Here is a 12,365-nt window from a genome sequence, read left to right as displayed (position 1 = left end):
ATTCTACGCCCGATCTTACATAATAAGCTAGTCATGTGATATTAAAGTTGCGACTCATAACAAGAACATCCCATAAAATCGCGATTATCTTCTCAGCCTTGTTTGAAACATTTGCGCGTAATCCCGGCACAGGTCGTTCATCGTTTGTTATTCGTTTACTCCAACCTCCGTCACGGTAAATTCAATTCTCAAATATTAGTAAACTTCGATTTGAGGTCTGCCCAAGTACTAGAATTGGGGCTCAATTTCTCACGTTACTATACCTTAAGCAAAACCGTTGTTCTTGTCGGTTTATATGGATGTAAACATTGAAGTCATGCAGTCCATGTTTTTCATCAAAAAACAAGTTAGCTATGTGTGTGACGTCAGTGTAGAGAAACAGCCTGAGTTGTACGGCGGGCATTTTGTGTTGATTTCGCTAGGAATCGGTTGATATTTTCCCATTTCTATTATTTTATATTCCCTCTAAGAAGGTATTACGGAATATGCATGTTGTTTCCGAGACGTGGGTGTTTTAGCTTATAATGTTACAAGTAACTATGGTTTCTGTAAATATTTATCACACGTGACAGTTAACTTGAATGTTTACGTCGTATGATAAATTTATGTGAAATATATAAAATACAAAACTATGCATAATATGGCGTATTTGGAAAATACACGTGAACTCACGGATTTCGATGTAAAATATTGCCTACTGTGGCAGAGAGGCGCCAGCAACGACAATAATCTGTCTATAATGCTACTCCCATTCAAAGACATTATATTATGTGCATATTGTTTTTAGAAGATTTGTTCACAGGTATTGGGCAGTTTGTTTTATAGTTTGTGTGTTGCTTGTTTAGAGATGGCAAATCATCTTGTAAGACGTGCCCTAGATCGTCGTTAACATCTTCACAATAATGCATCAAGATAATTAATTAAGTAAGTTACGTCATCACAGGTCTGAGGTTGAACATACAATAGTAATTTCGTGTTATTTTGTATAGCTGGTGAAGACTTTCGTTTTTAACTAAACACAATCGTCAGTCGATGGACATTTTGACGGCCGTAAAAAATTACAGCTTGCTAAACAGATGTCATAATAATGTTAACGCTTTCCGTGAAAATATACACATTTAGTAATGAGGGCGAAGAGAAGATGCTTGATTTGAGATGGGCGCATATACTCGTGAAGGTGTAATGTGAGACCATGGTAAAACTGTGAGATGTATATGGGACGTTGGATGGTACGCGTACATTAAATATATAATTATTAGTAACGATGTATCCGGGATATTCCAAATTTAACAGTGATTTACCTGTGTACGTTGGGAAAAGTGTTATTTGTTTTTCCTTATTGGTTATTGTGCTGGCTATGTTTCAGTGGTTTGGCCGCAACCTGCAAGGCTTCCAGTCACATGCGGAGACAAACGCAATTGCATCACTCTTTCCCCGGACACGTATTTTTTCATTGTCTTTTACTGCAGTTGCATAAATATTCAATAGGTTCGTGAAGGAATTTGAAAAATTATCAGAGTAAGGGAAAAACACTTCTGTTTCCTAGATAAATGAATATTTGCTAAATTAATTATTTTGTCTTCGGCTTCGAATGTTTGATCTATGGATGTTAAACAATAACGTGTATGTGTGTTTAATTTTGTGAGCGAATCTCACTTTCTCGAAGGCGTGCGCCTCCAGCGACGATATGCTTACTCGGATAACGCGGAAGTTATGATATTACGTTTTTACAAAGCGAGCTGTAATATAGAAGACTAAATGCATTGGAAATGTATTCCGTTCTGTGGATCTCTATTACAGGTGGGCCCAGACTGGTGTCAAGTTTAGATCCCTGCAAATAAAATTAAACTACAGCAGTTTTATTGCGAAAAACAATGGAATAGAAGTATTTAAATTGAGGCTTCATAGTTCTCACCTTTTACTTCAGAAGACTATGAACATGGTGTGACCGGTGAAACCGCTTGCACTTTTGTGTTTTGTCACAGACAAGGCAGACGAACTGGAAAAAATCGTCTCATGTTTTGCGCATAAAAACTTAAACTAAGCAATACTGATACAAGTAACGCCCGATGATACCGTACTACATCTCATATTGATGTCCCAAAGCGTCTGAATTGTATTATAAGAAACGAATTACGTTTTGTTTACAAGATATATATCATTATGGCAATCAGGGATAGGTTAACTGCCAGTTAAAACGCGCTTAACGCTATATTGAAATTGGAAAGTGGCTGTCACGACAGGACCTGAATCTGAATCCATGTTTATAGTAACCGTGTATTGAGTTGGATATATAGCGTACTTTCTTAATTACGCCCGCCTGCATATCACTGCCTCGAGGGACATGCCAGGAGTACACACATAGCAAACATAGTATGATTCAGTTCAAGGTCAAGTCTAGAGGTGGGTGTGCTTTGTGTAGTTCAGACGTTGTACTTCTCGGTGGATTTTACTGCAGTTAACGGCAGTGATTAGCTTTATGTTATGAAGTGTATTTTGTTTGGGCAAATGGATTACACAATATAGCAAACGTAGTATGATTCAGCTGAAGGGGATGTCTATAGGTAGGTGTGCTTTTTTTAGTTCAGACGTATAAAACAGTGGATACATATGTGTGCTACATGTGCTACAAAGCAAGTGCGGTTGCTAGAAATTAACATGGAAGGTACTAACGGTGAAATTAACTACTGGTGGTCCGAGTCGCCGGGCCGAGTCGTCGGTCGCGCAGCCCGTGTTCGAATTTCATGTAAACAAACTAATTGAATGTATTTTACATGCGTTGTATATACTAGTAGTACGTCGCTATGAGTCCCGTATCGAACAGGACGCGGCGCGAAAACCACCAACCTTTAATATGTAAACGTCGTGGGCGTATTCAAGATGACACCGTGCCGATGCATGTACTCATTGACATTACTTACTTCCGTAATCACGGAATCGCAAAGGCATATGGGAAACATTAACGTCACGTTTGCATTCATCCTGTTAAGAATATGCTAATTATGTATTTGCGCTGACTACAGTCTTTCTTTATAGTAACCGTGCCTTGAGTTGGATCGCGTACGTACTTTCTTTATTACCCGGACACGTCCGTCTGTGTATCAATGCCCCAGGGGCACGCCGGAGGGCGACAGGAGTACACAATATAGCAAACGCTAGTATGATTCAGCTCAAGGTGATGTCTAGAGGTAGGTGTGTGTTTTTTTAGTTCAGACGTTGTACTTCCCGGTGGATTTTACTGTAGTTAACGGCAGCGATTACCTTTATTCTATGAAGTGTGTTTTGTGGATGGATTTGCCGATTATTGGCTGTGGTCCAGCACAACAACCACTGCGATAGGCTACACCGAGCTATTTCTACATAACGTATAAAACAGTGGATATATAATCAGCCCAGAACCATAAACTGATAAATATAACTGCCGTTAACCGCATCTATTATTACGTGTGACATCCCCCAAGGACAATAAAGAAGACAAATCAGTTCAATACGTTAAAAAATTATATGAACAGTGTTATTTTACAAGCTCCGGTCATACAGTATTGTCTTGAGTGGGTCAATAGTTGTCGAAAACACAAAGCCCGTTAACAATTGAACAACTAGATTAAATTAAACACAATTACCTAATGGCATATTAGATTGTGAAGATGCGAAATGTCTTTCATTCCGTTTTACCCGTGTCAATGGCAGAGTCAATGCCTAACAATCAGACCAATCAGAGAGAGGTTTATTTGTTGACACGTTTTTTTTGACGTATCAAAATCATTCTTGTATATATGCTTCGACTCGACTGCGATGACGCAATGACGTGTTTGTTAAATCTCAGACTGGTTGTCTGAGGTTAAATCTTCTAGTACATGTACGTTGAACACGGACATGTGCATATGTCATTGAACTGTGTGGAATACCACAATCTAGATGTTATCCGGCATACTACAGGTAGATAACTCATCGTATATTGGTTTGATTCATAACACATATTGCATAATATGTACAAGACGTTCAGCGTGGGCACATATGTGAATATTGTTCTGACAGCTATATCCGCCGTGGGAATCTCGCTCTGTTAAACAAAATGCGTCGGCATCCTATAGGTTAAAATGTTAAATTGAACTGTTGTTTCCTTCACAATAGAGGACTCATGTCATTATATGAACTTGGGCCACTTTGAAAGGGACAGCTTTGTACCACGCTATACATAGAATGATTTGTTTGTACACTGCCGTGGCCAAATCGAATCACTCACTGATTTTCGACTTCTTGTTAAAAACCGCAAATCCGATTGCTGGTATTACATGTAGACCTCTCTCAGATTTGTTCATTTTGTGATGATATCTTTAATACTCTAATGTTGGTGAATATGTTTGTCATTTTTGGTGAAAAGTGATATTTTCGAAATCTTGTTGAAAACAGCAAGTCTGATTGCGTTGATACTATACATATTGTTTTTTTTTTTTAATGACATTTTCAGTTTTTAATTGAAATGTGCATTGCTAACAGCGGAGCTATCTCAGCCGACTGGCTGCTTGTTTAAGTATAGTATGATCGTTTTTCAGTCATTTAAAAATACTAAAACTAGAATTTTCAGACAAAATTTAGAAAATTTGTCACACGATTAGTTTCGTATAAATGTTTTTTTTTTATAGTTTGAGTTATTTAAAATGATACTAAATATAATACACTACTTTAAAACTGAACTGATATTACACAACATAAATAAACCATCAAAATCATAGCGTCGTAGATATATGGTCAAATTGCAATTGCAAATATAGTGATGATTTGGCCTATAGTTTTCATCTTTGTGAAACCAGTGTCATATTGAAACACGTATACAAGCCTTATATATCTCAGATGTAAAATCATATTGCATATTTTTAATTTGCATAATTGGTCGACTGTCGTCCATATATTATTACACTTTTGGTCAAATACAATTTTAGGCACTGTATTAGAAAACAAAACTTATTTGTAATGTTCCTCATTAAATATTAATATCAAAAAAGGTTTAATCTTTGATCTTACAATATAGACTAGTTGTTGGACCCCCAGGAATTGCTATGGAAACAACCAATATATTCGTTTATTTCAGTGCACGTACTACAGCGAGTAGACAAATCAAAAGTGTAGATGACCGGAAACGTGTGTGTATAAAACCCAGTGAGAAGATGAAACAAAAGAAATCACCGTGTAGAACAGCATGGACGTGCAAGGCAATGGCAATGCTTAGTTATCTATTGGTGTTCTGTGCTGCAGTGATATCGTATGCTCATGTTTACACCATTCCTACGTACACACGAAACTACTTAATTAAAACAAGAGCAGCACTTACGTGAGTACTATATTTTTGATCAGGGAATACATTTATGAATACATTTTTCAACGGGGGGGGGGGTCCGGACCCCTAGAGCCACCACTGATGATAAAGCGGATTATATTAGCAAGCAACACATAGTTTGAGGAGGCACTAACATATACACTCCCTTTATATTAGGTCACCGAAAATGGATTGTAAAGTTCTTGAAGCGACGAACCATACTTCCCCGAGTTTACCTTTTGTAGACGAGGAGATTGAGACTGGTGAGAAACCGATGGAAAAGCTGCCTGTTATAGTCAAACATAATATTCGACTCCGGCGTGTTAAGAAACGTCGGTGAGTGAATTATACATCAACATCGGGGTTCATGTAAAATACAAGACAGTAAATACGGAATGGATAGATTTGTGATACTGAATGTGGCGTACCCATGATCTATGTTGTGAGTACACCGTTCTAAAAATATCGCAATCTAGCGACGAAACGCTTATGTGGCACACAGTTCGTCCCATGGTGCCGTTCGGCTATTATATCTACTATAAATATCTCAAGAACGCCTTACATTGATCCCAAGGACGACCTTTCTAAGAATCCTTTCCCCCCATCATGGTAGCATTTCGTCAATAGAGGACGCAATGGGAAGGTTTAAAGCTCAGTATTCATACCTACTACTGTTTCTAGATTGATTGTTTTGTAAGTTTCCTGTCCCTGTTACGTTTTAATCGGCAGGAAACAAAAGAAGAAGAAACCAACTTTACAAGAATTACAAGAAAACCTAATACACACAGTCTCCGAACTACAAGAATGGCATTCAAACATCACACGATTACGGGAAATAAGGTAAGTCCGAGATATTGTAGTCGCCATTATGGTAATGGTACCACCGAAGGATCTGCAAATATGCGGCACGAACATGACTGAAGCAGAAAAGTTTATACACATTCACGTTCACAGGAGCCTGAGATAATGTTGTTCGGCAACCTACTTTATTTCCCGAAAATATTCTAATTTTGATAAATCAATGCACAAAACAAACGGAATCACGACTATGATAGGTTCATATTTCCGTTACCGATCTGTGTATCTTACATGGGGGGACAGTGCTTGTCCCAGGGTCCGTTCTTTTTGATTATCGGCTTATTCGTAACACTTGTTATTGTGGTCATGTGTAAATCACGTGTATGGTGTTTATATAGATGGGCGTGGTGTTTTTTAGTACACTTCAAAGGGTATCAGACAGTTCTCTGAGAGCTACCATTCTGTACTAGTGTCTGTCACGTCTGTCAAGACCAAAACATTTTTTTTAATTTTTTTTTTCCAGAAATAATATTATTCAGGACAACGGGACATCCTTACTTTTCACACAGGAGAACACTGCTATTGGCGAAAAATACTACAGTACATACTTCACCCGAGAAGTTGTAATAGATAGCGCAAAGAGGAGTTTATTTCCCGAAGTAAGTGCTTTCATGGGTGTTGTGCAGTGAGTGTTTTCTTTGGATTTGTAGCTACAGATATTTAATAGATTGCGTTCTCTAGTGACGAAGAGATTGTAATGTCCGAATGACGCAGTGTGTTGGCAATGTTGTTCAAATACTAGTAGTGAACTCCGTCATGTTTGGCGTTGTAACAGAGCAATGAAACAGATGATATTAAATAAATTGCCCGATTGCAACATGATTGCCTACTGACGGTTAACAATATGGTGACAACTGTCTGAATGTGAATACTCGGAGGGCCCAGGATCATGTGTATATATATATATATATATATATATATATATATATATATATATATATATATATATATATTTAGATGTTAATTTGTATGCAAATTAGTTAATCTAAATTTACTAGTAGTTGAAATACACAAACTATGCGTAAACTACACGTATGACAAAACTTGGATGTTGCATTTTTCGTGGACATTCAAAAATCCATATTTCACAATACCCCGAAACGGCGTTCAAATTATCACAAAGCGCCATACATATTAGTACCGTATAAATACTGCAGTACACGGTGACACGGTGGTTAGAGCTGGGGTCGAAGTATAATCAAACTATCCAACACAATTATTACAGTGAAATGATGAACTTTTTCTGTAGTCGTGAAGTCACGCACACTGCTACGACTCGCCAGGGCTCGACGTGTTGCGATGAAATGACTCGAGTCGGGCGTGTCAAGGCGGACAGTGGGTTGATGACGTACTCTTGGGTATCACGTGATATAGCAACCCGCAAATAGCTGATTTTTTAATGACTTCTTTGCTTAAATTTTGTTCGGTAGGTGTCACCCTTTTCAAGCAGCGCCCCGGTGAAAACCTGTGCTATAGTTGGCAATAGTGGTATCCTACACAACAGTAACTGTGGAACCGAAATAGATAGCCACGATATGGTCATCAGGTAAATCGTCTAAAATTTCCCTTTGGAGGTGTCAATTAAAAAGCGACGTATTCATATTTTAAAAAAAAAATAGACAACAAATTAAATTATCTACGAATTTCATTCATATTTGGGGAACACTGGAAATAAATACTTCTCATCATTCAAACATGACACGCGATACTATTCGTTTGATGATAAATCAAAACCACTATTACGCATGCTCAGTGCACACTAAAACAACCAGCGCACATGCGTATTCGAGAATTTCACTTGTTTCATCGAACGAGTACTAGAACAAATTCATTTCTTGCAGTTATTTTCTTATGACTTGTCGACAATCTCAACATTTCATTTCATTTTTCACCTCCCATATTTACAAAGTTTGAATGCAACTTTAAGGGCAGGCCCGGCCTTTGCTCAGCAAACCCGACAAAATACAAGATACTGTTTGAAATGTTTAAATCGCGCGTATGTCGTCAGTATACTAATATGGTTTGTTCATAGCGTAATTATAACAATTTTGTAAATCTATTGTTTGTTTTGTCACATGTCAGGTCAAACCTTCCACCAATTAAGAAGTACGTGAAAGATGCCGGTAAAAAAACCAGCATAACCAGTCTTAGTCCGAGTGTGCCTATCGCGAGGTAAATAGCAATGTGATATAAAGCCTGCATTGTTTGAGTGGATTGTATTTTTTTTATTAGAAAATATATGTCTGATAATGAATTATATACTACAGTTGTTTGTCGTGGACGAGGGGTCACATGCTATAGGGTGTGTTAGTGCTGGTGTATGACAAAAGCAATATTAAGGTTGTAGTGTTGAGTGAAAGGTCAAACTTTTTATTTGGTTTGGATCAAAGTATGGATTGGCGTAAACATCGCACTCGAACATTTCAGTTGTTTTCATGGAGACACTATGTTTTATATGTATATCACGCTCCAATGTACCCGTGTTTTGATAAACTGTAGTACTGCTTTCATATAAAGAGCGCCATCTAGTGTCCTGTTGCACAAAAAGGTGAAATAAAGTTCACCAAAACCGCTGATAGTGTTCTGATCGGAAATTTACCATCAATATAACTTAATGTTCCTCAGAAATTGACAATATTCTAAGCAACGTGCGACTGCAAATAACAGTCGTTGTCTTGAACGTTTCCTACTTCAATCTACGCAATTTTTGATGGGAAGTACATTTTATTATTTTACGACAAAGTGACAGAAAATAACACTATTTAGATATTTATTGATAAAATGCGAAAACAAATTGTTTCTCCCTTCAATATCCGTCTGTGATAACAGTATAATAGGTGTACAATGTATTATTGGCAGTATTCATCACGTTTTAACTCTCATTCACAGGTCCCGTCCATCAAGATTTCTCAAAGCACTGAAGGAATACAGCGGATATATATTATGGGTACCAAATAGCAGTCGAATGCATTCCACTGACATTGCGTTTAATGTGACCCGATTAATACAGGAACACACCGATCTAACTGTATTGCATGCAAATGCTGTACACTTCGACAAAGTGAAGAAATACTGGAAACTTATAAAGAACATGTCAACAGGTAGATACAAAACGAATACGTGTTTTAATCTATGACATCGTTTAGATTTGTTTTGTGTTATGGAAAATGCTAACGGTTCTACATAAATAATGCATTATATCATGGCAATGTTTTAATTGCCCGGATAAGCCGTTCAGATTGGTCGAGAGTGTGTGCAAGTCCTGGTAAAACACACCACGGTTTGTCGTGTTCAGTTCCAGGGCCAATTTTTACTTTACCTCGGTTGCATTTAGGCTCTGGGTGCTGTATCACATTGGTTTATGAAGCTTTAAAGTTATTTCCATATCTCAGAATTACATTTAAAATTAAGACGGTATACAGTAATATACTGGTAATATACCACCGCCGAAGTCGGGAACTCGCCCAGTCCACTCTGTACGGGGTATTTTTGTAAGCTGTAATCAATTGTTTTTATTTTCGTAATAATGTAATTTAAATGAAAAAAAAGTAAATTCATAGACACGGGCAAGGTGTAAAACGTAATCAGTTATTTTATTCTTCCGTAATTTGAATAAAGATCTTATTTTTGTAAGCGTATAAGATATTTTCCCCATTAAAAATGTTGTACTGAGTACGCAATTTGCCAATTTTGATTCTTGAACACAAATTATAAAAATGTAAAATGTAATTAGGAATTTGCTTTATCTGTAAAGTGTAAAACCTATTTTTTTTACTGTAAATGTAACTTTCATTTTATTTCCTGCAATAGCGTAAAATGCTTTTCTTTATCCTTGTAATCTGTACCGGCCAGCCGCCCATGCCCCCCCCCCCCTCCGTACATACATCGGCCCACGCTCATGTTTTTACGCCATGGTTTACCCGCATTTGGCGGTGGTTTATTGCCTCATTTTGCCTCGGAACCATATCACCCATGTGGGATAATCTGACAAAAATGTCTGCGCATCTAGTACTATTTGCGGTGCTATCTTGGTGCCAGCCAGTCCCGGTCGAACACAACACATAGAACGGACCAAGGAGCGCTTCTATCAGTGATTAAAACTTGGCAACTCTTTGACAAACTCACCCGCATGAGAGTGGATTTCTATCAACATTACAAATATATATCAACATCACAAATGCATATAACGTACGCTTCTCTCTCTATTTGCATCCAGGCATAATGCTGATGTCATTGGGTGCGTGTTTTTGTGATGAACTTCATTTATATGGATTCTGGCCTTTTGAGATCAATTCGCGAGGAGAGCCCGTATCTATGCATTATACGAACGACTTTAGTTGGTCTACATTTCATCACACCCATGACTATCCATCGGAATTCGACCTGCTCATAAAACTTCACTCTGAAGGCGTACTCAAACTACACGTTAATAGTTGTAATACCGATGCATAGGGTTGCTCAACCAATCAGAAGACTCCATTGAAGAGCGTTATGCAAATGTATCGACCTGCTTCCGGTTATCACCTAATTCGACTGACTGCGCTAGAGTGCCACGCGTGGTAATTTCCACGAAGGTAAACTGTCACGTGACCTGTATAACGACCGGAAGTCAGACCGACCGCCATTTTTTCAACATCGGAGCCACAGATGCCATTTCAAAAGAGAAACATAATTTACACAACAGTCTGCTCTTATTACTTTCTCAGACCGCATTATTTGGTTTGTTATGTATGACGCAGTCTATGTCTTACACCAAATGTTATAATTCGCAATGGGACAGGAATTGTAAACATTTACGTATATTCAGATGATATCGAGTTTTAACATCTTAGAGCGTCATCAAATCGAACTCAATCGAACTAGACACATACTGTAAAATGACTAATTTTCACTGGGTTTAAATTTCACTGATTTACCATTTCAGGCATATTCGGTGGGTTTTAAATTCACGGTTTCGTCATTTAGATATTGTGTTCTATGCTACATTTTACATATTCACTGGGTTTTAATTTAGCGCATTTTCCAGTCAGCGAAATAAGCTAAATTAAAACCCAGTGAATAATTACTCCCTTTACAGTACGTTTCTAATGTGGCCCATTTAATTCATGAGAATCGATCAAAACAAATCGAAAGATTTGTTGATAAACCGCATCTCTACCTTAACTTTATACATGTTATATGAGAATTCCAAACATCTGCCCATTCAAGGTACAATTATTGCAACCTATATTTATAGCAAATAAAGAAGAATATTTTATGTAAATAAAGTGGCTGTAATATTACTCAATTTGTCAAATATGAAATGACAGTCTGTGCACGTAGCCATTGAATAAATTACGCCCTCTATTTTACTGTGTATAAGTGCTCGGATTCTTACTTGAGATCGATTCAAACTTGATGTTTTCTGGAAACTAAATGGATTCAGAAATAAGAGATGAGCACTATATGGAAGAATTAAAACATGTAACCACGGTAACCATGACATAGATCAAACATAATCAGAATGAATATAACATATGCCAGTTTGACGAACAAGGAATCGCTTCGTCTGCGGAACAACTTAAAATTGGTTCTTAGCAAAAGATAAACGTAAAGGTTGTTTACAATATTTTTCATCCCCTGCGCACGCGCGGGAATTGAGTCCCAAGCGACGATAACAACACACGCTAAAAACGCAAAGGCTCATGGGTAGACGCTTGTTTGTAAACAATGACACGCTATGGCCATCTGACGCATGCGCAGGTGACGACTCCTCTCTTTAACACACTAGGTTCAGTGGACGACGAATATTTTCACGATGAAATTAAAGGGAGACGGTCGTCACGCTGCGTCCTGTTTGATATTGTATACAAAGTGTGTAAAATGCATTGTTTGTTTACATAAAATCGAACAAGCGCTGCTCGACGACCACCGCCCTTTGATGAGACGTGGTGGACAACATGGAAAACATTGACAACGAAAATATTGATTTTACTTCAATGGTCAGAGTGTTTGGTATTGACGGGTTAACCAAGTATCATACAAATTAAACGTGGCAATGCTGCTGGGTTGGATGGCGTAGAGCCTGATATTGTTAAAGAAATGTTGTGCAAACTACTAGTACTAGAACAATACTACAAATGGATACAAGATTTCAAAATTTGACAGATACAATGTAGTAGGAACTTGACAATACGGAAGCTGGTCGCGT

At 37.7% G+C, this 12,365-nt stretch overlaps 1 protein-coding gene across 2 annotated transcripts; it reads left to right on the top strand.

The window, feature by feature from the left end:
* The first annotated feature begins 2,527 nt into the window (after positions 1-2,527).
* Positions 2,528-10,761, top strand: LOC100373922 (alpha-N-acetylneuraminide alpha-2,8-sialyltransferase-like). Of its 2 annotated transcripts, none has more exons than XM_085492192.1 (9): positions 2,528-2,564; positions 5,093-5,332; positions 5,495-5,653; positions 6,047-6,157; positions 6,639-6,774; positions 7,606-7,721; positions 8,258-8,347; positions 9,065-9,276; positions 10,392-10,761. In XM_085492192.1, the coding sequence occupies exons 2-9, from the start codon at positions 5,169-5,171 to the stop codon at positions 10,625-10,627; spliced, it is 1,224 nt and encodes a 407-aa protein (XP_085348318.1). In that variant the 5' UTR covers positions 2,528-2,564; positions 5,093-5,168; the 3' UTR covers positions 10,628-10,761. The 2 variants fall into 2 exon arrangements, with proteins under 2 accessions (XP_085348318.1, XP_085348316.1); XM_085492190.1 differs by lacking the exon at positions 2,528-2,564 and adding an exon at positions 3,020-3,188.
* Positions 10,762-12,365: the final 1,604 nt, after the last annotated feature.

Source organism: Saccoglossus kowalevskii, chromosome 17 (genome assembly GCF_978046115.1).
Source record: "Saccoglossus kowalevskii chromosome 17, keSacKowa6.1, whole genome shotgun sequence".
Classification (NCBI taxonomy): domain Eukaryota; kingdom Metazoa; phylum Hemichordata; class Enteropneusta; family Harrimaniidae; genus Saccoglossus; species Saccoglossus kowalevskii.
This window is presented reverse-complemented; position numbering and strand designations above follow the sequence as displayed.

Bases quoted from the DNA above. Each gene is read 5' to 3' on its own strand.
- LOC100373922 (XM_085492192.1), top strand. From the start codon at position 5,169: ATGAAACAAAAGAAATCACCGTGTAGAACAGCATGGACGTGCAAGGCA. The intron at 5,654-6,046 runs GTGAGTGAATTA...TTTAATCGGCAG, and splicing joins CGGCGTGTTAAGAAACGTCG to GAAACAAAAGAAGAAGAAAC. The intron at 8,348-9,064 runs GTAAATAGCAAT...TCTCATTCACAG, and splicing joins CCGAGTGTGCCTATCGCGAG to GTCCCGTCCATCAAGATTTC.